Source organism: Labeo rohita, chromosome 17, assembly GCF_022985175.1.
Source record: "Labeo rohita strain BAU-BD-2019 chromosome 17, IGBB_LRoh.1.0, whole genome shotgun sequence".
Taxonomy (NCBI): Eukaryota; Metazoa; Chordata; class Actinopteri; order Cypriniformes; family Cyprinidae; genus Labeo; species Labeo rohita.
Window position 1 is genome coordinate 13,226,690 of NC_066885.1, and position 24,225 is coordinate 13,250,914.

The 24,225-nt window shown below is 36.0% G+C and overlaps 1 protein-coding gene across 2 annotated transcripts in view; it reads right to left on the reverse strand.

The window, feature by feature from the left end:
• Positions 1-24,225, reverse strand: part of shtn1 (shootin 1) — a 36,803-nt gene that overhangs the window by 4,010 nt on the left and 8,568 nt on the right. Inside the window, exons 5-17 of one of the 2 annotated variants that reach the window (XM_051133084.1) lie at positions 17,185-17,350; positions 15,516-15,613; positions 15,084-15,165; positions 14,633-14,727; positions 14,384-14,530; positions 13,340-13,493; positions 11,589-11,715; positions 11,330-11,415; positions 10,006-10,106; positions 9,431-9,475; positions 8,470-8,596; positions 8,232-8,378; positions 2,638-2,940 (exon numbers count right to left, since the gene is read on the reverse strand). In XM_051133084.1, coding sequence (XP_050989041.1) covers positions 8,245-8,378; positions 8,470-8,596; positions 9,431-9,475; positions 10,006-10,106; positions 11,330-11,415; positions 11,589-11,715; positions 13,340-13,493; positions 14,384-14,530; positions 14,633-14,727; positions 15,084-15,165; positions 15,516-15,613; positions 17,185-17,350 — 1,362 coding nt within the window. In that variant the 3' untranslated portion in view covers positions 2,638-2,940; positions 8,232-8,244. Of the gene's footprint in view, positions 1-2,637; positions 2,941-8,231; positions 8,379-8,469; positions 8,597-9,430; positions 9,476-10,005; positions 10,107-11,329; positions 11,416-11,588; positions 11,716-13,339; positions 13,494-14,383; positions 14,531-14,632; positions 14,728-15,083; positions 15,166-15,515; positions 15,614-17,184; positions 17,351-24,225 lie in introns of those variants that run through there. The other variant, XM_051133083.1, reaches the window with a different exon arrangement.

A 24,225-nucleotide genomic window follows, 5' to 3' on the forward strand; every position in this document is an offset into this window, starting at 1 on the left:
GGGAGTGAAAATAATAAAGTCATTGTGGGAGGAGGCTCTGGTGGCGGACGGTCTTCCGGGAGGAGGACAATAAACAAAGTCCAGGGTGGTGACGACGGAGGGAGGAGCCAGGGAGAACTCAGGAGGGACCCGGAGCAGGAGGAGCCATGCGAGACCCAGACCACAGCCATCATGACGACCCACGGTGGAGCCGACGGAGGGAGGAGCCATGGTGGAGAAAAGGCTGACGACTCCAGGGGGCGACCGACGGAGGCGGAGCCGCTGGCGGAGGAGCTGGCGGAGGAGCCCGAGGCGGAGACGGAGAGCCGAAGATCCAGGGCGACACCGAGGATCCGGAGGGCCAAGGCGGAGCCCTAGGCTCTGGCGACCGAGGCGTAGGCGGAGATCCGAAGGTCCGCGGCGGAGCCGGAGCGACAGAGGATGGAGGCTGTGCCAGAGGGAGGAAGGAGGTCCACAGAGCCGGTGGGACGGAGTGACGAGGCGCAGCCGTAGGAACAGAGTCCTGAGGTGATGAAGGGCCGACGACCGACCAGGGCGGAGCCGGAAAGACGAGGGAGCCCGGTGGAGCTAGTGGACCGATGGGCGACGATGGAGACGAGGGCGCTGAGAGCCGTGGTGAAGCCGCAGGGTCGGAGGGCTGAGGCGGAGTTCTGGACTCTGAGGCTGGAGGCGGAGATGAGGGATCCTCCAGCCCTGACGCCGATGGAAGCTGGCAGACCCGCGGCGCACCCACTGCACAGGTGGTGGGCTGAGGGTGAGCAGAGGGGCTGTCAGGGGACAGCGGTGAGCAGACAGATGTTGACATAGGCAGAAGAGGGAGGGTGGGTGGGGATTCCATACAGGCAGGCATAACGAGACAGGTAGATACTTCTGTAAAGAAGTCTATTAAATCCCCAGAGTTATTCTCTAGATCTTCCGTAGAAAAGTCAATCAAGTCCCCAGAGTTATCCTCTAGATCTTCCGTAGAAAAGTCAATCAAGTCCCCAGAGTTATCATCCAGCTCACCCCCAGCAGTGGTGCAGTGGGCAGGGCTCTCCATAGCCCTCACTTGCTCCATCTTGCACTCCCCCGTCATGGTAGATGTAGCCGGCTCTCGCACCTGATCGGATGTGTAGGGCTCTGGCTCTGTGGCGATCTTTAGCTCTGTCACTCGTGGCTCTGGCTCGTCATCCGCGGTGGGCTCGGGCTCAAACTCCGCGTGTCGGGGTGCTGGTTGGCTGGGCTCTGGGTCTTGAGTGGGGCTGGTGTCATCCTCCGCGGTCAACGAAGATCTACAGGACACCAGCACCCACTCCATGTAGTCGGCGAAGCTCTCTCGTGGACCCTCCCCGGACAGCTGCGCTTTCGTGGCGATGTTCAGTCCTGCACGGTAAAATGTGCAAAGGCTGCTGTCCGGGAAGTGTGTGAGTGGTACGAGGTGGACAAAGTCTCTAGTGTGGTCCACGAGAGAGCGATTCCCCTGCTCCAGGAGAAGGAGGAGGACAGCAGGGTTATCCATAACGAAAAACAAAAAAACAAACACTGAGAAAAAAAAAACGGAAAAAATAAAGCAGGGAAACGCCGGGGATAAACTGTAGGGTCGGTCCTTCTGTCACGGTACGTGCTGGATAGATGAGTCGAGAGACGAGATACGATACAAATAACAATTTAATATAACTCTTAGTAGGAACAGGCAGGAACAGGCAGGAACAGGCAGGAACAGGCAGGAACAGGCAGGAACAGAACGATAATCCACACACATCCAAATAACGTCAAGGACCGACAGCAAACTCAAATCACAAGCAGACTTATAAAGGGTGGTGATTAAGACACAGACAGGTGTAGTAAATAAACTAATCAGGACAAAATGAGGACAGGAAGAACCAAATATGGGCACAATGGGAAAAACAAACATAAACAGTCCAAATGGCACACAGAACTCTGACAGATTAGTCGCGATTAATCGATTGAAAATAAAGGTTTATGTTTACATACTTTGTGTGTGTACTGTGTATATTTATTATGTATATATACACTGTAAACACCACATAAATATGTATATATTTTAAAAAATATTTGTATGTAAACACTTGTATAATTTATATTAAATATTAATATTTTACATATAAATCTAACATATATTTCCTTAATATATACATGTATGTGTGTATTTATATATACTTAATAAATATACACAGTACACACACTTATAGTATGTAAACATAAACTAATATTTTGAATCGATTAATTGCGACTAAGCGTTTTGTAGCTCTAAAAAAATACTTCACCTATAAATACATTCTTTAACAGAAACGTCTCTGATATTGACTCTATGGGCTTTAGTATACAGCTAGTCCACTACAAAAAAGTTTCATGAACAACAGTAGCTTAACCCACATTTAACATCACTGTTCACCAGATTCACAATGTGTGACATTACAGACATCTTCGCAGCTTTCAATGGACCTCAAAGATTCAAAGCTAAATCTGAAACGTCTCAACAACATTCCACAAAGCTCTTCCATTCACAAAACACAATGACAGTCCATAGTAACACGTTTTTAAAACGCTTCTCAAACACAGTCTTGAAATGGAGTGTACAGTGTGTGTCATTCTCTATTGCAGACCAGGGTCAGGTGAAGAACAGAGTAAAAAAAAAAAAAAAGAAGGAGAAAATAAAGGAATAAAGTTTCATCTTGTGTCCGGGAAGATTTAACCCCATGAAGAGCTCTAAGCCGTGCTGGAAATTGTGCCTAAGTGTGTGAAAGCAGTGGAAAGGCGTCACTGAGCCTCAGCACAGACACACACTTCTCCTGTTTCACAGCACAACAACATCACAGCAGCTGCAGCTCACCGGAGGAAATGAAATCCTGTTGTGTAACGAGGCATGATAAACGTCACACCATTTTGTAAATCTGATCTAGTGTGCGGTTCGGACGGAATAAAATGCTTCTCTGTGAACTGGATGGGGAAAGATACAAAATTTCAAGGACAGAATTTACAGAGGACAATGTGAAACATAGATATTTACAAAAAATGCCAATGAGTTGACCGAGCTAACACTTCATCCATGACCTCAAGTCAAAAGCTGATGCTTTAAACCCAACCTGAATGATTTCCAGCTTTGTGGACTATCAAGAAGACACATCACATCGAGGTCTAAATGACCTTAGATACACTACCAAAAATAGTTTTTTAAAGAAGTCTCCTCTGCTCACCAAGCCTCCATTTATTTGATCCAAAGTACAGCAAAACCAGTAAAATTTTGAAACATTTTTACTATTTAAAATAACTGCTTTCTATTTGAAGATATTTTAAAATGAAATGTATTCCTGTGATTTCTAAGCTAAATTTTTAGCATCATTACCACAAACACATGATCCTTTAGAAAGCATACTAATATGTTGATTTGCTGTTCAAGAAACTTTATCATTAATATTTGAAACAGTCAAGTACATTTTTTTCCTCAGATTCTTTGATGAATAGAAAGATCCATAGATCAGCATTTATCTGAAATAAAAAGCTTTTGTAGCAATGCTTTAAAATGATGTGATGATAAAGACATTTATAATGATACAAAAGATTTCTATTTCAGATAAATGCTGTTCTTCTGAACTTTGAATTAAAGAAACCTGAAAAAAATCTACTCAGCTGTTTCAAAAAAAAAAAAAAATTAAAAAGAATAAATATTTATAATAATAATATAATAATATTTATAATAATAAATGTTTGTAATGTTTGAGCAGTAAATCAGAATATTAGAATGATTTCTGAAGAATCATGTGACTGGAGTAATGATGCTAAAAATTCAGGTTTGAAATCACAGGAATAAATTATATTTTATAATATATTCAAATAGAAAACAGTTATTTAAAGTAGTAAAATTTCAAAATGTTACTGTTTTTGCCATATTTTAGATCAAATAAATGCAGGCTTGGTGAATAGAAAATACTTATTTAAAAAACAAACAAAAAAAATCTTACTGTTCCAAAACTTTTGACTGGTAGTGTACTTTAAATTTTTTTATTTATTTATTTTTTTTTTTAGCATACACTACCATTTAAAATGTTTTTCTTTATAAATTAATATATTTATTCAGCAAGGCTTCATTAAATTGATCATGACAGTTGAAACATTTTATGATTTTACAAAGGATTTTTAGATTTTTATTTTTGAAATAAACACTGTTCCTTTGAACATCTATTAATCAGAGAATCCTGAAAAAAAAAATCAGTTTCCACAAAAAATATTAAACAGCACCAGATCAGCATATTAAAATGATTTCTGAAGAATCATGTGACACTGAAGACTAGAGTATAATGACTGCTGAAAATTCAGCTTTGCCAACAGGAATAATTTTCATTTTTAAACATATTCAAATAGAAAACATTTAATTGAACAATAAACTGTAATAATATTTCACAATATTACTGTTTTTACTGTATATCTGATAAAATGAAGCCTTAATAAAAATCTTACCTTACATAATTCTAAAGTTTTGAAGGGCATTAAAAATTGAAATTTTTTATAGTAAAATTCACGTTATAAAAAAATAGTAATCATGATTTGACTGTCTGAACATTTTGAACTTCACATTTCAAATTGAAAAGAAATGTCATGAACCTTTCTTAAAAAGGTTCTGCTCTTTCCACTGATTCTTAAAAAAAAGTATCTGTGTTGTCTTTGCTGGAAAGCAGGTATGTGCTCAGCTACAGAAAAGGGGTTCAGAAAACTACTCTGCTGTATAACAACACCTCACGAAAGTCTGACCTCCTTTAATGAAGCATTTAGAGTGTCACAAAGATCAGTCGCCTCTCACAATGTGTCTTCAGGGCTGCCATAAATGAAACCGCCTCAGGCCCGTAGCTAGACTATGCTTTCAAAATGCTCTACTTAAGCTGCCCATTCAAACCAAACTTCTTTATATATTCTATTCAGTAGCATGTTATTGTCATGTTGGCATGTCAACAATTTAAAAAAGAATAACACATTTCATTCCAGCTCGGTCAATATGTGTAAAAATAGCATCAATTCATTGTCTGTTATTTTAAAAATTTGTCTCAGGAATAATAGTCTCGTGTGATCGACGACCCCAAATTGCTTCTCATCCATTCTGTGAGAGAAAGACCAATGCTGAACCTGGAAAAAAATATCCAGGTTCATGAAACAGTAAAAAGACTGTTAAAGGGGGATAAGTTCACACCGGTGCCTTGTAATTACCGAGCGGGACGTTACAAGGTTAATACTAGTCTAGCCAAAGCCATTTGAGAACACACTAGCTTGGCGCATGTTCAAGGCTAGTCACCAACGCCCCTCTAGAAACGCTTCTCACACAGACAAAGCATGTGTCAATAACTTCAGTGAGGACGGTCCAGCCAAAGTAGAAGACTGTGGGACGGAGGGGATTTCGTTTCACTACTATTAAACACCCACAGACATTTAAAGTCCCTCAAAGCAAAGAAAAAACTAAACATACCACTTAAAGATGATTTAAATGTCCTCAAGCTAATACAATGTGACTAATGTGTTTGTTACAAACATGTTACACAAGTTATTTGGTAACACTTTACAATAAGATGCCATTTGTTAACATTAGTTAATGTATTAACTAACACAAACGAACAATGAACAATACATTACAGTATTTATTCATCTTTGTTGATGTTAGTTAATAAAATACAGTTGTTCGTTGTTTGTTCATGTTAGGTCACATTGCATTCGCTAATGTTATTGCATTATTGAAATAATGCATTAGTAAACGCTGCAATTAACATTAACCAAGATTAATAAATGCTGTAGAAGGCACAACTAATGTTAACTAATGAACCTTATTGTAAAGTGTTACCAGCTATTTTTAGACTTTTGAAACTTTTCCTTTTTCCAAAATTTCCCAAAAATATAAAAAGACTCAAATTGTTGACATGAGTAATAGTATAAAGCTATAAAATGATTGTGGACTGACACTTTAGATGAGTTGGTTTGTGAAGAATATTGTAGTTATTCTTAACATTTTAGACTTTATACCAAAGCGTGTTCAAATTTGCTGTAATAACATTGTTATAATCACTATGATACCTAAGATGTCTTGCAATTACTTCTATAATTACTGCCAGTCAAACGTTCTGGGATCAGCAAGATTTTTAATGTTTTTTAGAGAATTCTCGGTAACACTTTCTATAAAGCCTGTATTTATAATACATTATAAGGGTATTCTTAAAGGGGTCATCGGATGCAAAGTTCACTTTTACATGTTGTTTGAACATTAATGTGTGTTGGCATTGTATGTACACATCTACTCTATAATGTTAAAAATCCATGCAGTGGTTTTTAATTAATCTGTGATTCTCACACCGACAGAGGCCGCTCCCACGATAGTTGATTGACATGAGCGTCTTACCTCAGACCTGCCTTAAATAAGTTGTAACAGTCCGACCTCCACTGTTTTGATGCCGGAGCAGGGATGTAAGTTAGACAAGAATATCTCTGATCAAGTGATTGAGGTGTTGTGTTGCTGGATGTAATAATGAACATAGTGGTCGTCATTTACTCCCGACATCAGAGCCACTGAAGATGCAGTGGATTACGTTTGTTTGTGAAGGGAACACGCCTCCCGATCTACATAAATGTCTCTATGTTCATGCAAATTATTCATGATCCAGCTTCACCTACAGCAGAAGTAAGTATAAGGGTTTTTTATGAATCTCTGCAATCAGCTTTCCTCATAAATCCATCAGAATGGGATGATTTTTGCAGAGCTGAATTTGAAAAGGTAAAAAGGGTGTTGTTTTACACAACCATTGAGAATTTTTAACCAAAGTATATTATAGACTTTTCATTAAGACCCTAAAGAATAATATAAACTTGTGGAAAATGGGCATCCGATGACCCCTTTAAGGCATAATAATGAACGCATTATAAAAAACCTAATAATATGTTGTATAATCTCATGAATACTCATAAGAACAGTTTTAATGTGTTATAATATTTACTTATTTGTGGTTATAGCTTTTAAGAGTATGATGATTTATAACACACAATGAACATGTTGCATCCACTTAAGATACAACTGAATATTTCTCATAGTTATTGTGTATTATAAGTCTCATATCTTGCCATGCTACTTATGTTACTTTACTTAGTGTCATTGTGACACTGAAGACTGAAGTACTGATGCTGAAAATTCAGCTTTGCATCACAAGCATAAATTACATTTTAAAATATATTTACATAGAAAACAGTTACTTTACATTGCAATAATATTTCAAAATATTAGTTTTTTCCTAGACTTTTGGTCAAATAAATGCAGCCTTGATAAGCATAAGAAACTTCTTTAAAAAAACATTACAAATCTTACCTATTTCAAAATTTTTGAATGGCAGTGTACACTACTGTTCAAAAGAAACATTTCAAAATTAAAAATGTTTTTAAAACAAAATGCTCTCGAGGCTGCATTTATTTAAAAATAAAAAATCTGTAAAATTATAATATATTCCATATATTACAATACAATAATATTACAATTAAAAACAGTTTTCTATTTTAATATATTTTTAAAATATAATTTATTCCTGTGATAGCAAAGCTTTAAACATCTTTATAATCATACTTGCTAAATAAAAAAGTTAATTTCTTAGAAAAAAAAAAACTTTTATGCTTAAAAACTGATTTATACATTATATAAAACATATTTTGTTATGGAAATGGAAATGAAATACCGACACTCTGAACCAAACAAAAGAGAAAAATTAACTAAATTCAGAGTAAATGGTTTGACCTAGTTAATAAATAAATAATACATAAATAAATAACAGCATATCCATCTTATTTTTCAACAAACGCAGCAGTAAGCCTTACTTAGGTGAGATTACCCGCTAAAGGGGAAATAACGAGAAGAATAACAACGTGCAGAAAAACTGTTTGTGCTATAAAGAGTTCATAATTAAGATATTACATTAAAATAATATGGTACAACACATCAATTTGCAGTATCAAGCAGCAAAACGAGCTGTTTTGTACAGTTAAAAATAGCTGGATGTGGAAGAGAACGGAAGCTAGACACACAAAACTTACAAATGGTGTCCCCACTCTTACGGGAAAAATAAGGCGGATAAAAACCCAAACATCAGTATATAACTTGTTTAACCAAACTCGTTTATAACTGTTTGGTTAGTTTGGATGAACTACTTTGGTGCATATGAAATGTTCTGTTGGTGTGTAACTTTACGGCTCTACATAAAAGAGCGGATACTCACAACCTACGAGCTCCTATGAAGGCTTGAGTTGATCAGTGCATACTGTGGTTGTTGTGTGTTGTGGTGTGTTCTGGTCCCTTGTGTTCTGGCCTGGTTCTGACTGGGTTTTCTCAATCTGAGGCAGATCCAGAGCACCACTGGAATTCGCTAAAGGAAAAGGGGTGAAAAGTTAAACGGATGTTCCGGCTCAAGAGAGAGAAAATGTGCTAAAGTGTATGCGTGTGTGTGTTAGACTAACTGTTATTCTTTGCAGCCTTCAGCACTACTCTCCGTTTTTGCAGGGCTTTCTCCAGCTCAGACTTCGGTGATGGTGACGGAGGGCGTGTCCCAGGCGAGGAGGAGGGGCCAGGACGCTTGACAGAGTTCTAACAGAAAGATTCTGTTACTATACCAACAGCTAGTTTTAAACACATTTGAATTATATTGCATTATGGTTATACCTATATACTTATTTATATGAACATACACAGTTGAAACCAGAAGTTTACATAAACTATGTTAATTATTTAACCAAAATAAGAGGGATCATACAAAATGCATATTATTTTTTAGTACTGAACTGAATTAGATATTTCACATAAAAGATGTTTACATATAGTCCACAGAAGAAATAATAGCTGAATTCATAAAAACGACCACATTTAAAAGTTTACATACACTTGATTCTTAATACCGTGTTGTTACCTGCATGATCCACAGTTGTGGGTTTTTGGTTTTTTGTCATTGTTGGAAAGAGTTCAAATACACAAAAATACTGAAAAACCAAAGAATTTGTGGGACCTGAAGGATTTTTCTAAAGAACAACAGGCAGTTTAATTGTTTAGGACAAACAAGGGACTCATGAACAACTATCACTAAACAAAAACACACACACACAAATCTGTGGATCATTCAGCTAACAACACAGTATTAAGAATCAAGCATATGTAAACTTTTAAACAGGGTCATTTTTAAAAATTCAACTATTATTTTCTCTTGTGGACTATATGTAAATGTATTTTATGTGAAATATCTTATTCAGGTCAGTGCTAAATAAAAAATAACATGCATTTATTATATGTATGATCTCTTATTTTGGTAAAATTAATTATTTAGCAGATTCTGCAAGGTGTATGTAAACTTCAGTTTTCAACTGTACATTTCAAGTGATAATATTAATAATTAATAATCAATAAAATAAAAAATAAAGCAATCCCAACCAGGATTCCCTGAAGCTCCTGTATGGCAGAACTGGATCCTTCTTTCTGCAAACCCATCGCAGAAACAATTAAGCACACTATGTAAGTGAGTGTTATTATATTTAAAAAAAAAGTTAATTTAGTGTGAATAATTTAAAAAAATCTCCTCACCAAGGCTGCATTTATTTGATCAAAAAACAGCCAAAAACAGTAATATTGTAAAATATTATTATAATTTGAAATAACTGTTTTCTATTTTAAAATATTTAAGTGCAATTTATTCCTGTGTTGGCAAAGCTTAATTTTCAGTGTCTTCAATGTGATCCTTCTAATATGCTGCTTTGGTGCTCAAAAAACATTTGTTACGTATTTTTGTGGAAATCATGTTACTTTTTGTACCTGATTCCTTGATAAACTTTAAAAGAACAGCATTTATTTGAAATAGAAATCTTTTGTAGCATTATAAACCTTTATTGTCACTTTTGATGACCTTATTAAATAAAAGCATTTATTTAATGACACTAATTACCTGAATAAAAAAAAGTTTAAAGTAGTGAGTGTTTTCGTATTAGTATGAGTTTGTATGAAATGCGTACCGGTCCTGGTCTCTTGGTTTTCTGGGAAACACGTCGGAGTTGAACTCCTTTTTTGATTCGCTGCATCATCTCATCCACAGCTTGCTGTCTGATGTCCTTCTCTGTCAGACACACAAACACACACACACGGACAGAAAAATGGGATTTCTATTAAACGCATTTAAACAGATCAACACGGATGTAGCTAAACACATCTGCTGCTTTTCATTAGCAGTCATTTCAGACATACTGACACCACTAAACAGAACTGCGAGGGTTTCTATTTGAGCTGGCATGCACAAATATCATAACAAAAAATCAAAAGAAAGTTGATCTGTGATGTTTGTCTTTGTTTAGTGGCCTTGGCAAACACTTTTAGTCATTCTGTCATTAACTGTAACAAAAAATGTGAATATTATCTGCTTACCAGTCTGATGTTTTTCTGACATGATAAAAATCTCTCTGAAAACATTCTTTTTTGCGAAGGCACTAAATTGGTATTTGCAATTGCATTGCGTTTCAAAGCTAGAGTACAGTCCAATAACAACCTTCTATTCATATGAGATCATAAAAATTCTGTTCAATATTAACAAGAACACCTGAAAGAAAACTGCAATTATTTGAGAAAGTATCTAAGCTTTGGCCTGCACTTAACTTACTATAGGATGTGAAAGAATTTTAGTCAGTCTATTGGAAAGATCACCATTCCTTGAAATATTCAAACCCAGTGAAAAAGAAAATCAAGCACTAGTGATAAAAGGAAGGGTAAAGTTCACCAGTCAAATTCTATAAGTCTAAACATCATACCAATAATTGAAGAATTGTCTATTAATGGCTAATGACTTATCCAAACTATGTACAAACGGGTTTGTCCTTCAGCAAAAAGCTGCAAGTCTTCTTCCTTTTTTCCTCACATCTTGTTTTTTAGTATAAGGCTGAAAGAAATGGCTAAGGATAAACTTGAACTTGACCCGTGTCTTTCATTTTTACCCATTGCTGTGATGAAGAACAGAAGTTTTCTTTATGTGGAACAGTGTAAATTAATTACATTCCATCTGACTGGGCGCATTGCAGCTTTCTAATTGACACTTAACACTGATCAAAAAGTTCAAAATAAACGTCTGAAATCTTTCATGCGGCTCAAAGGCGAACACAACCGCAGGGCAGCCCTGCTAATGAAACGAAACAAAGAAAAAACCTTGAACCATCTGCCGTGGCTGATTACTGTGCTTTTAACTGATCAAACTATGTAATCTTTATATTTATTAATTATTATAAAGCAAAACTTTAAACCGGAGCAGGTTTATAGATCGGAAATTAACTCTGATGGGTCTTTGCTCTTTACCTGGGGTTTTCTCAGAGTCGTCCTTCTCCACTAATGCAATTTCAGTGCTCACATCTTTTTTCTTACGAAGCATAGACAGTAATGAGCTAAAAGACAAAAAATAGAGAATTAAAGCAAAATGGACATTTTCAACAAGAAATATGTCATTGAAAATTTCCAATGAGCAAACAGCCCACTGAATGCAGTTTCAATCAGATCTATTTTATTTTTAAGTTGTATTTCCTCATTTTGATGGCTTTCGTCATAAGCAGACACTCACCTGAGAGGGTTGCTTGAGGGGGCAGGGGGTGGAGGTGGAGGAGGTGGTGGCGGGGGTGGAGGAGGGGGTCCTGGGGCAGCTGGTGGCGGGTTGGAGACTTGCTGGAGCTTCTTTTTCAGTTCCTCCACTGCAAAGCACACAGAGATACAAACACTAGGTTATTTTTGGATCAGTACGATGTTTTTCAAGAAATAAAATTAATTTGTTCAGCAAAGATGCATTAAATTGATAAAAAGTGACAACAAAAAAATTATAATGGGACAAAACTTTTCGATTTTAAAAAAATTATATATTTTTTTATTTCTATTAATTAAAGAATCCTTAAAAAAATGCATCATAGTTTTCAGTAGATGTTAAAGAGAGACCTTAGCATCATCTTCGGAATGCAAATTAAGATATTTTTGAGGAAATTCGAGAACTTTCTGACCCTGCATAGACAGCAACACAACTGACACATTCAAGGCCCAGAAAGGAAATAAGGACAACATTAAAATAGTCCATGTGACATCAGTGGTTCAACCTTAATTTTATGAAGCTATAAGAACACTTTTTGTGTGCAAAGTAAACAACAACAACAACAAAAAAAACTTTATTCTACAATTCAAATTATTTTAACGAAGTCCTTACTACCTTTCTGAGCCTGAACGTGTCCGTTGTGTTGCTGTCTATGCAGGGTCAGAAAGCTCTTGGATTTCATCGAATATATCTTAATTTGTGTTGCGAAGATTGAAAGTCTTACAGGTTTGGAATGACAAAAGGATGAGTAACTAATGACAGAATTTTCATTTTTGGGTAAACTATCCCTATAAGACTATAAGACGAACAACTGATTTCAACATTGATTATAGTAGGAAAAGATTTCTTGAATGCTAAATCAGCATATTAGAATGATTTCTGAATTTCAGAACAACAATTTATAGATAATGTACTCACCCCCTTGTCATCCAAGATGTTCATGTCTTTCTTCCTTCAGTCATAAAGAAATTATGTTTTTTTAAGGAAAACATTTCAGGATTTCTCTCCATGTAATGGACTTCTATGGTGCCCCCAAATTTGAACTTCCAAAATGCAGCTTCAAAGTGCTCTAAATGATCCCAGCCAAGAAATAAGGGTCTAAACTAGCAAAACGATTGGTTATTTTCTAAAATAACCTAGAATTTACATACTTTTTAACCTCAAATGCTCGTCTTGTCTAGCTCTGTGTGAACTGTTTTTTTTTCCAGTCATGACAACGAGACAAGCATTTGAGGTTAAAAAGTATATAAATTATAATAATAAAAAAAAACCTGATCGTTTCACTAGATAAGACCCTTCTTCCTCAGATCGTTTAGAGCCCTTTGAATCTGCATTTAAACTGCATTTTGGAAGTTCAAATTTGGGGGCACCATAGAAGTCCAATATATGGAGAATGATCCTGAAATGTTTTCCTCAAAAAACATAATTTCTTTATGACTGATGAAAGAAAGACACAAACATCTTGGATGACAGGGGCGTGAGTAAATTTTCTGTAAATTTTTATTCTGGAAGTGAACCTTTAAGTCTGGAATAATGGCTGCTGAAAATTCAGCTTTGCATCACAGGAATAAATTACATTTTAAAACATATTAAAATAGAAAACAGTTATTTTAAATTCCAAGAATAATTCATAATATTACAATTTTTACTGTATTTTTGATAAAATAAATGCAGCCTTGGTGCGCATAAGAGACTTCTTTCAAAAATGTTAAAAAAATTGACCCCAAATTTGGTACCTGTGAATCTGAGGTCTTTGGCTTCGGTTTCAGCTTTAGTGTGTTTGTGCTGCCACTCTTTCCTCTCCTCTTCCAGCAATTCAGTCTGTCTGTGTAACGCTGTCAGCTGCTTCTTTAGTTCACTGCTGTTTATCTGCTCTTCAAGAGTCTTCACCTGGAGTCCACATACACAGCAATCCAAGATTAAAACATTGGATGTAAAAATAGGATGTGATCTTAGAACTTTAAAGTACAGTTCACTTATAAAATTAAAACTCTGTCATCATGTCATCAAATAAAATGGTGACCAGATCCCTATCCACTTTCACAATAAAGAAAACAGCAGCTTGGACACTGGACCAGTGCTTTTTACTGTCACTGAGATATTGCTATAGTTTTAAGTAACATATTTTCTGTTTTTATTTAAATTTTAGATAAACTTTTGATAATTTTGTTGAGCTTTTTTAAAATTGGTCTCTATTGTATTATTTTTATATACGTTTTAGTTTCGTTTTTATATTTAATATTATTTCAGCTAATGTTTAGTTTACTTCAAGTAACAGACTGATTTAGTTTTAGTTAACTATAATAACACAGCTAAATATCTCATGAGTTCCATGCAAGAGAAAAAGTCTCACTTTTCCATTGGAAACGACATGAGTGTGACAAAATGAGGACATTTTGGGTGAACCATCCCTTTAAGGCAGTACAACATAGTGACTGTACTTTCCTCACAGCATCATTATTGCTCTTGTCATATTAAATATGTCATATACTCCGACTAAAATCTAAAGTGGTGTCAGACAAATACCACAAAGTGAGTCATGCTGACTCCAGCATTTCCCTTGATCCTTTAATAATTGTTTAAATGCAGAATACTCATTTTTTCTTCTTTTAGAAAGGCAAGTAATGAACTGCATGTGTATGTGTTTTGGTGTGACACTGGGAGGGGGTAGTATGGTTGATTTGATTGGTTTGTCTGTTATTATTTTAATGATATTCTGTCTGCACCCTCTCAGGACATTGTGACCTGAAGGACATTGTGAGGATTAATGTGTGTATTACCTGCTGTTGATGCTCCAGTCTCTGTGTCTCTAAAGTGTGTGTCAGTGTGTTGATCTCTGCCAGAGCTTTCTCCAGAGCTTCTGTTGGGGACACGCTCTGGATCAACATCTGGCTTTGCCTTTTCAGCTTCTTCTGCTCCACTAGCATCTTCATTCAACCACAGAAAGACAAACACACATTCCAGGAATCCATAAACAGAATGACATTTCAATAAAAGAATTATGAAATCAAATCAAACTGAGCTTTTACCTCGTGTGCAAACTTTTCTGCTTCAGAACGCAGGTCCCTCTCAAGATTTAGATCATCCTGCAAGGCCTCAAACTCATCTAGAGCATATTGAGAAACTACAAACACAGAGACATCAGCATTCTTGCTATTTAAATAAGCGAGTTACTTTTATTTCTATAGTGCTATAGTGCAAACAATCAAAGTATCTGTGAAAAATGATGCATTTAATTTTTTGGTGATATTTGCATGATCTGTTATGAGGTTATGATCAAAAGGTGTCAGAAATCACTCAGATTTGCATAACATACGGTAAGACTTATTGAAACACAGTATAGGCTTTGAATTAAGCAATGAAGATGTACCACAGTGTGCATACAGTGGTTAGGACCAATAAAAGACTGGATTGGAAAGCAGTAGAGAGAGAGAGAGGTTGATGTAAGGGGATACAGTAGAAAACAGGAGCACAACTGACCTCTGTTGTATTTTCCCAAGAGCTTCTTTTGTTGAAATGTTTCAGCTATTAAAACAGTATTATCATGTTTCTCTTTCAGGAGCTTTGGAAGAAAGGAAGAATGAGGGTTTAATTTATTTTGGTATTAAACTGGTTCATCTGAAACACTAAACAACATGATGCAAAGACAGCCCTCTCTTTTCTATTTGGTTGTCTTTATTCTCAGTGAAAGCCACTGTGAAACATGGCAAGGGTTAATGGTAAGGCAATAAGAAGGTGGATCAAAACAGTTTTTTTCAGTTCTGTCATGAGTATCACTTTCTATTAAAAAAGAACAATTTTGTTGAGTGTGTACCGAAGGCCTTTTTTAAAATGATGCACAGCAGATCTTCCTTAAAGATGTGTAATAAGTTCATGCAGTAAAACCCAAGATTCAATGCTTTTCTCACATACTTCTTGTCTAGTTTGGCAGAGCTGCTCTTTCGTCGTCTCCAGATCGATCGCAATCTGCTTCTTCTCGGCCAGGATCACTTCTAGTTTATCCCTCAGCTCTACCACAAATAAACAAGAAAAGTATTAATTAAAAAACATAAAAAAAACAGCCTGAATTCTCAAGTGTTTCGTAATCAAATGAATTGAGAAAAATATTAATGACAAAATGACTTACATTTTTGTTTCTCACAAAAAAGCTATGGTATGTAAGACTTTGAATAAAGCATGTGCTGTATGGACTAATGTTTTTTTGTTGTTGTTGTCCTTTTTAGTGCTTCAAAGCCTTAAAAAAGCCTGTTGAAAGCCTGTGGTCACGTTCAACTGTTGTTTCAATATAAAGATCTTTTTAAAAAATGTATTTAATATTTAAATAAATTAATTAAAAATGTGTGAAAAAGCAATATTTAATATCTTAACACATAAATAAATAAACATAGTGTCTATTACACTAAGTGCAAATAGCCCGCCTTGTTGGCAGAGGCTATTTACATTAACTCCGCCCATCAACGTGTGATTAGGCTAGTCAATATTACAAAAACACGGTTATTAATTGTTAGCTCCAGTGGCGCAGATGGTAAAGTGCTTGTTATACTTCTTCTGATGTGATCGACCCGAGTTCGAATCCTCCTTTTGGCTAACTTTTTTTTCCCTCCTATTTCAAATTTCATATCACATCATAAAAGCATTTATTTTCAATAAAAATGAAGGAAATAATCAAAAAGTTGAAAATAAATTATCAGGTAGGGTTAGGGTAGATCTAGGGAGGGCTTTATTGTCTCAATAAAGTGGCATCCATTTAATAATTTGAATTAAAATTAAAATTTACACCCAATATGTTATTATTGCATACTGTTTTATAATGTACTACAGTACTGATGTGCAGATAACTGCCACTATTTGCAATAAGTAGCATAAATAGCAGAAAATCCTGCTATTTTAACAGTGTAAATAGAATCTATAGCTATTTGCACTTAGTGTAAATAGCATATCGCTTAAAAACATACTGCTATTTTCACTTAGTGTGAATAGCATCCATCGCTATTTGCGCTTAGTGTAAATAGTATCTATTGCTAAGAAAATATGCTATTTTCACTTAATGTAAATAGCATCTATTGCTATTTGCACTTAGTGTCACTGCTATAAATAAATAAATAACAATATAAAGTGAAAATTCCAAAGCCTATCACTCTGTTGTTGTATGTAAAAATGTAAAAATATTTTCAATTTAAAACAAACAAACAAACCAATACATAAAATCATAAAAATTGCCTTGTTTCATAGAAAAAAAATATGGGTTTGGAATGACTTTGAATTTACAATGCTGAATAAAATATTACCTAATAGCCTCAAAAACTAGACATTTAATGGCAAAGGTGTCTAATTTCTGCACTACTAAATAATGACTGCTTTCACACAAGTTTGTCAGCCATTGTTTGACTAAACAGGTAGTCAAGCCTCAATTTCATGTTGTTATGACAGGCCCAGTCAATCCACTTGAACAAAAAACCCTGCAATTCTTTCACTGCATGTGTCATAGAAATTATACACTTCACCTTTTAAACTGCAAAAAGTGTAAGGTGATAAAAATATTTTATTAAGCAATACATTGTGGGACGGCGCATTGACCCACCTGTAATGACAATCTGACAGTGGGAGGAGCTACAGACAGCTGACTCCTCCTCCTGTGGATCTTCATCATCCTCATCATCCAGACCGATCTCAGCGACGACGTCGGCACCAAGGCGGGACATAAAGAGCATACTCTTCCTCTTCAGAGAACGGTTCTGTCTGTTCAACTGAGAGAAAGATATACATTTGTGTATTTGAAAGATACTTTTATCTAAAGCGGCTTAGAGTGCATTTAATGTATACATTTGAACTCATGATCTGAGTGCTGCTGGGACACAACAGTAACCATTGAGCTACACTATCAAAACATAAATTTGCTTAGGCTCAGTGAAGAGAAATGGAAATCCAGTGTGTATTGACAGCGCAAAAAAAAAAGTTAATCTAGTGAGGCCAGTGTCGTCACATTTATAGGAATAATCAGAGATCAAAATGACACCTGTAACACCACAAATGATATAAAACCCAAGCCGGTGATTTTCTGCGTTCGCCACAGAGCGAAAAGATATGAGAAATCAAATCAGCAGCATGTAGACAGACCAACCCACTGGAACCCCAGCGGGCGCCCATGCATTTCCCCTCAATCACACAGCCAAACACACACAGCATGAACCCACTGGAAAAGAGCAATAATCAAGGGCAAAATAATAGACATTTCATTACACGTATGCAGGAGCAGCAGCAGCAGACACTCCTGTTTTCATAAATAATTACAGCATTCTATCAGGCGCAGCCACGGACCCCCTCCCTCGCTGCACGCACATACCTGCGTCCGAGAAATTTTACCTTTTTGAGCATCCAATTAAAGTAATTTAAGACTGGTCATTCACACTTCAATTAGGGAGGCCACTTAATGGAAACTCAGAGAGCCAATGGGGGTGGAGGTATGTAAATTAGCCCCCGATGACATTCCGGTCAGAGAGAGAAAAAGAGCGGGAGGCAGGGATGAAATGCCCCCTATTTAACGAGCCTTTATTAATGACATCCAAGAGAGGACACACAGCACGTGAATCCATTTCCTGACGCCGTCCTTCTTGCTGAATGCATCTTTTAAAAACGCAATCAACAACACATAATATGGGGATAAACACGCAGACACACACGCATACACGCTCGCTCTGCAATAATCATCCGGCATTGATGAGAGCGCAGCGGTGAAATTACACAGTGGCAGAAATCAGACGTGCGTCCCGAGGTGGCCAGGCCCCTCATCTCCTCTGATCACACATCAAAACAAAATGTCATGTGTTTGGATTGCACTTTGATTTGACTGCCACCACCCGCGAACCCTCATCCATTACTGCTTTTTAATTCAAAATGTTTCAGAGTTTAAGAAATTGATTATGATTTTTTTCCTCTTCTTCTTCTTCTTTTTTTTTTGTCTGCCTCAGGGTCTCTTGGCAGACAAAATTACAGCCGTCATACACAATAAATCATACCGCTGAAACGTAGAGACTATTTGAGACAATTCCGCTCGCCGTCCTCCAATCACACCTACCAAAATTTTTGGACTAATTTAAATGTAAATTTGGGATGAGCCAATGCTGTAATTTTCACAACGCATCCTTCACACTTTCAAAAACGAGGTGAGATTTCGTTTCCATCCCGCGGGCTGAGATGCAAATCAAGTCAAAGTCTCTCACACTTGTTGGATAAATATTTGCAAGATTAGTTCACATAAATACAGCAAGCAATATCAATATTTCATGTCTAGTTATTTATTTACTATGTGAGTGGCCAGAAAACAAGTGGAATAATGTTGAATCAGCTGGTCATTATGGAAATACAAAGCTACGAACGCACCAGTATTATAGTTCTGGCCAATACTGATATTGATTTTATACAATTATATCAAAATAGATTAAAAATAAATCACTAAAAACTAAAATCAATTGTTTTAAAGGCATAGTTCACCCAATAATGAAAATTAGCCCATTATTTACTCACCCTCCAGACATCCTAGGTGTATATGACTTTCTTCTTACAGACAAATCCAATCTGAGTTATATTAAACACTTTCCTGCCACTTCCAAGCTTTAGAATGGCAATAGGCCAAATGTTTCTCTTCATCAGTCCAAAACAAGTACAATAAACCTTCAGGGGGTGAATAAAGGCCTCCTGTAGCTAATCGATGTGTTTTTGTAAGAAAAATATTCATACCTAAAATAACTTTAATCTAGCTTGCGCTAACAGTTGTACATGGAAGCCGCTCCGGGTGGGTGATGTAATACGTCAGTGTTGTACATGTTTACAGGAGCAAAGGAAGCAAAGTTTCCACTTTAGCAAAGGAAAACAGGTCTCCTCTACGTTTATATCAAAATCCTCAGACATTTTTGTTTACAAATCCTTATTTTGAACTTCTAATTCGTGACGGTTCTTTTGTTTTGGTTTCTCCACGGCGCATTCATGTTCGTCACTTCTGAGCGTTGCATGCGCAACGCCAACATATTACGTCAACCACCCAGAGCTGCTTCACTTAAAGTGATTATTACATTTTAGATATGGATATATCTCTTACAAAAACGCATCGATTTGCTACAGGAGGCCTTTATTCACTCCCCTGGAGCTGTGCGAGGCACGTTTTTTTATGGATGCGTGCACTTTATTGGACTTGTTTTGGACTGATGAAGAGAAACACCCGCCTATTGCCATTCTAAAGCTTGGAATGCCAGGATAATTTTTAATATAACTCAGATTGGATTTGTCTGAAAGAAGGAAGTCATATACACCTAGGATGCCTGTAGGGTAAGTAAATAATGGGCTAATTTTCATTTTTGGGTGAACTATCCCTTTAAATGGTACAAGTTATCCAATTTAGATGTCAGAACATTATAATGTACAGTATGAAAATGGGTATTCAGTTTAAGATATGCTAATGATTACATTTAAGTGTTATTAAACCTTTAGTGTTTAATGTTACATTAAAATTAGATAATGACAAATGCAAAAACAGAGACAATGGCCATCATTCAATAACCAATAACATTCAATACCAAAAAAATGTAATAGCCTATAATCAGATACACGATACGGTACCAAAATGTGCAGAGATCTCTCATTTTTTGCGATAATAACTGGCTGACTTTGCGTATTACATAAACTACCGTTCAAATGTTTGAGGGCAGTACGATTTTTAAAAAGGAATTAATAATAGGGTGAATTCAGGTAAAGTGGGCCCTTTAGGCATGACTGCACTGTGCTCAATAGGTTTACACTTTCAGAGCATAACAATGGTTTTTAATTAAAGGGACACTATTTCTCTAAATGCTAAAATTGTTTTGGTTGGTGCAATGTGACACTGGTAGGTGTGGCCACATCTCAAAAGAGGACTATATCATGGTAAAAGGTAGAAAACTTTTCGACATAAGATTTTCATTTTTAACTTATAAGGTTGCACACTAAATGTAAACAAACTTCAGTGTGACAGTTCCTGATTTATTCAATACTACCATCAAAAGGGAATAAAATGCAAAGAATACATATATATGTGTGTTAAATTTTCTTGTACAGTTTTTAAATATTGCTGGCTCATTATAGCTGAATATGTTAGATGAAGAGGGTCAGTGGGATTCAGTTAAAGTGGGCCAACCTTAAACCTTCAGTAACTATACCCAAATTCATTACATAAATCCACATTCACTAATTATTTTATAGATGACATGTATAACTTACTTTTTTAGAAAAATGAGACTCCAGTCAGGAAATTCAAGTCAGAGATGGAAAAAATGAAAGAGAGAATAGCAAGGAAGTTGATGAATGAAGTTCTGTGGAGTGAAGAAAGGATGAGAAGAAAAACATTTAGATGTAGAATATATGTAGAATATAAAGCTTTAAAATATGTGTATAAGTGTTTAGAGAGCATAGACAGAAAACAGTTTTACATATGGGCACCATTTTAAATGTTCCTCTTATCAATTTTTAGCCTATTTGTTGTTGCATGTGCTATAGTTACATCTTTAATATATTGTAGAATTCATTTTGTATCAATATTAATATTAAAAAGTAATAAAGAAAAGATAAAAACATCTAGGTATCTAACATTTCACAAAAAGTGGCCCACTTTACCTAAGTTCACCCTATTATTTAACAAGGATGCTAAAGAATTAAATTGATCAAAAGTGACAGCAAAGACATTTAAAATGTTGCTAAAGATTTCTATTTAACATTAATGCTGTTCTTCATCAAATAACACTGAAAAACTACATTTTTGAAAACTGTTTCCACAGAATATTAAGCAGCACAACTGTTTTCAACCTTTATGATAATAAGAAATATCTTAAAATCAGCATATTAGAATGATTTATGATTTATGAGTTTAGCAATCACAGGAATAAATGACATTTTAAAATATATTAAAATGGAAAAAAATATTTTTGGAAAAGTTCTTTGAAAATGCAGTAATACTTCATGTTTTTTTACTGTGTTTTTGATCAAATAAATGCAGTCTTGATGAGCACAAAAGACTTCTTTCATAAACAAAAACAAAAACAAAAAAATCAACTATTTTAAATGCAAGAAAAGTGGACTTGGGAGACCAATGCAACGCAGTGTTTCCTGCCTTATAATAAAGACAGATGAGATATTTCAGAGGATTCGGCTGTGTGTTGAAAGAGCAACTAGTGACAAACACAACTGCATCCTCAAACAGTTATGTGTCCTAACAGATGGAAGATGAGCAAACCTGTGGAGGCCGAAACCTACAGGACTCTCCTGCTGTTAGTCGCACAGACGTGAGGGGCTCGGTGTGGGGGTGTTCACAGAGCGGCCAGGACAAAGGGCATCTGCACCGGTTTTCATGCGCAGTGGCCGCCGGCGAACACAGAACAAGCTGGGCTGTGCATTTAAGGATGTCAGGAAACCATTGATTGGTTAAATCGAGCTTTTATCCAACACATAATGCTGAGGCACAAAACGGCCCAGCTGCAGGTCTATTTCCTCCGTACAAATGAAATGCTCTGCGGTCTTCCTCAGAAACATCTGTGATGGCTTCACATACTTCCAGGAAAAAAACGTAGCTATACCTCAAGAGAAATCTCTTAAGAAATGGCAGGAATGAAATCCTGTCTTCCAGGCTAAATAACCGTAAGTCAGCAGGGTTTTGTCACCTCGGTCTATTTTGTCAAGTACAAAAAAATAAATGTCCGTTTTCATTTGCACAGTGAAATGTCTTCTTTTTTTTGCACACAGAAAGACATCAAATGACAGCTAGCCTGCTTCTAAAACGCAGGACAACAGTGTCCTTTTTCAATCTAAAGACTATTTTCTCCTGGTCTTTATCTCTTTTATCTGTGTCTTTATTCCTTTCACTGCTACTGTTCTCTCATTTCTCTCTCTGTGTGTGGTGATCAGCGCTCATCACCGACAGACAGCAGAAGAAAGTTGATTCATCCATCAGAGAGATGGCAATGAGCCGGTAATCGTTCCCGCTAATTTGCCTCACACCTGGGCTTTTAGAGATCCATTTACCTGCTGAGCTCTCAGTGTAGATGCCACTTCACTTTTCAGACCCGACTGAGCCTGAACGGCACAACTGAAACCCAACTAAACAATGTGCTGAGCTGGGACTGATGGCAAATTGAATACTTCTGTAATGAGCGGGTCCAGTGAGGTGGGCTGGCAGTCAACACCGAGATGCAGGTATACGGGAGGGAGATGGTTTTTAAGATTGACTCCAGCATGAACTGAATGGATTGACTGCCCATGTGGAGTACAATTGTGTGTACTTTGCTCAGGATGGAGGAGGAAATAAATAGATGGAAGGCTGGTTGGATGGATAGAGGCATGATGGATCCCAATCTATTTACCGTGAAAGCATAAGCAAAAACATAGGTGTATGATTCTGGAAGTATTGTTTCTGAGAGGAGTAGAGCAGAATTGACGAAGTAGAAGAAAACAGAGGATACCGGAATACAAAAGGACACATAGTAACAAGACCAAATGAAACGGACAAGAAGAGAATTCAAAAGAAAGAGATATCAAATCAAATGAACAAAAGAACAGAATTAAATGAATCAGAATAGAACAAGGGAGAATCAACAGAACAAAAGAGAAGCGAACGAAACAAAATGAAATAAATCAGAACTGAACAGTACAGAATCAAATGAAACAACAAAAGAGAATCACATCAAAAAAGGCACAAGAGAATGAAATTAGACAGAACCAAATCACAAAAAAGAATGGAATCAAATAAACAGAACACAAGAAAATCAAATGAATCAGAACACAACAAAGTAGAATCAAATATAACGGAACATAAGAGAATCAACTGAAACAGGAGAGAACAAAATCAAATGAATCAGAACTGAACAGTACAGAATCAAATGAATCAGAACAGAACAAATGAGAATCAAATAGATTAGAACAGAATAAAGAAGAATCAAATGAACCAGAACAAAAGAGAATTGAATGAAACAGGAAAAACAAAAAAGCAAATGGACAAAAAGCACAGCAGAATTACATTAAACAGAATCAAATCAAACAAACAAACAAACAAACAAAAAGAACAGAATCAAACAAATCAGAACAGAACAATGAAGAATCAAATGAAACGGAACATCAGAGAATCAACTGAAACAGGAGAGAACATAATCAAATGAATCAGAACTGAGCAGTACAGAATCAAATGAAACAGAACAAAGGAGAATCACATGAAAAGAGCACAAGAGAATTAAATTAGACAGAACCAAATCACAAAAAAGAGCGGAATCAAATAAACAGAACAGAACAGCATCAAATGAATCAGAACAGAACAAATGAGAATCAAATAGATCAGAGCAGAATAAAGGAGAATCAAATGAACCAGAACAAAAGAGAATTGAATGGAAAAAAACAAAACAAAAAGCAAATGGATCAGAACGGAACAGAATTAAAGGAAATGGAACAAAACAGAATCACATGAAACTGAGAATTAAATTAAACATAATCAAATTAAACAAAAAAAAGAACAGAATCAAAAAATAAGAACAGAACAAATAAATTGAAACAAAGGACAATTAAATGAAGCAGAATAGATTTAAATAAAACATTAATTAAAGCAAACAAAACA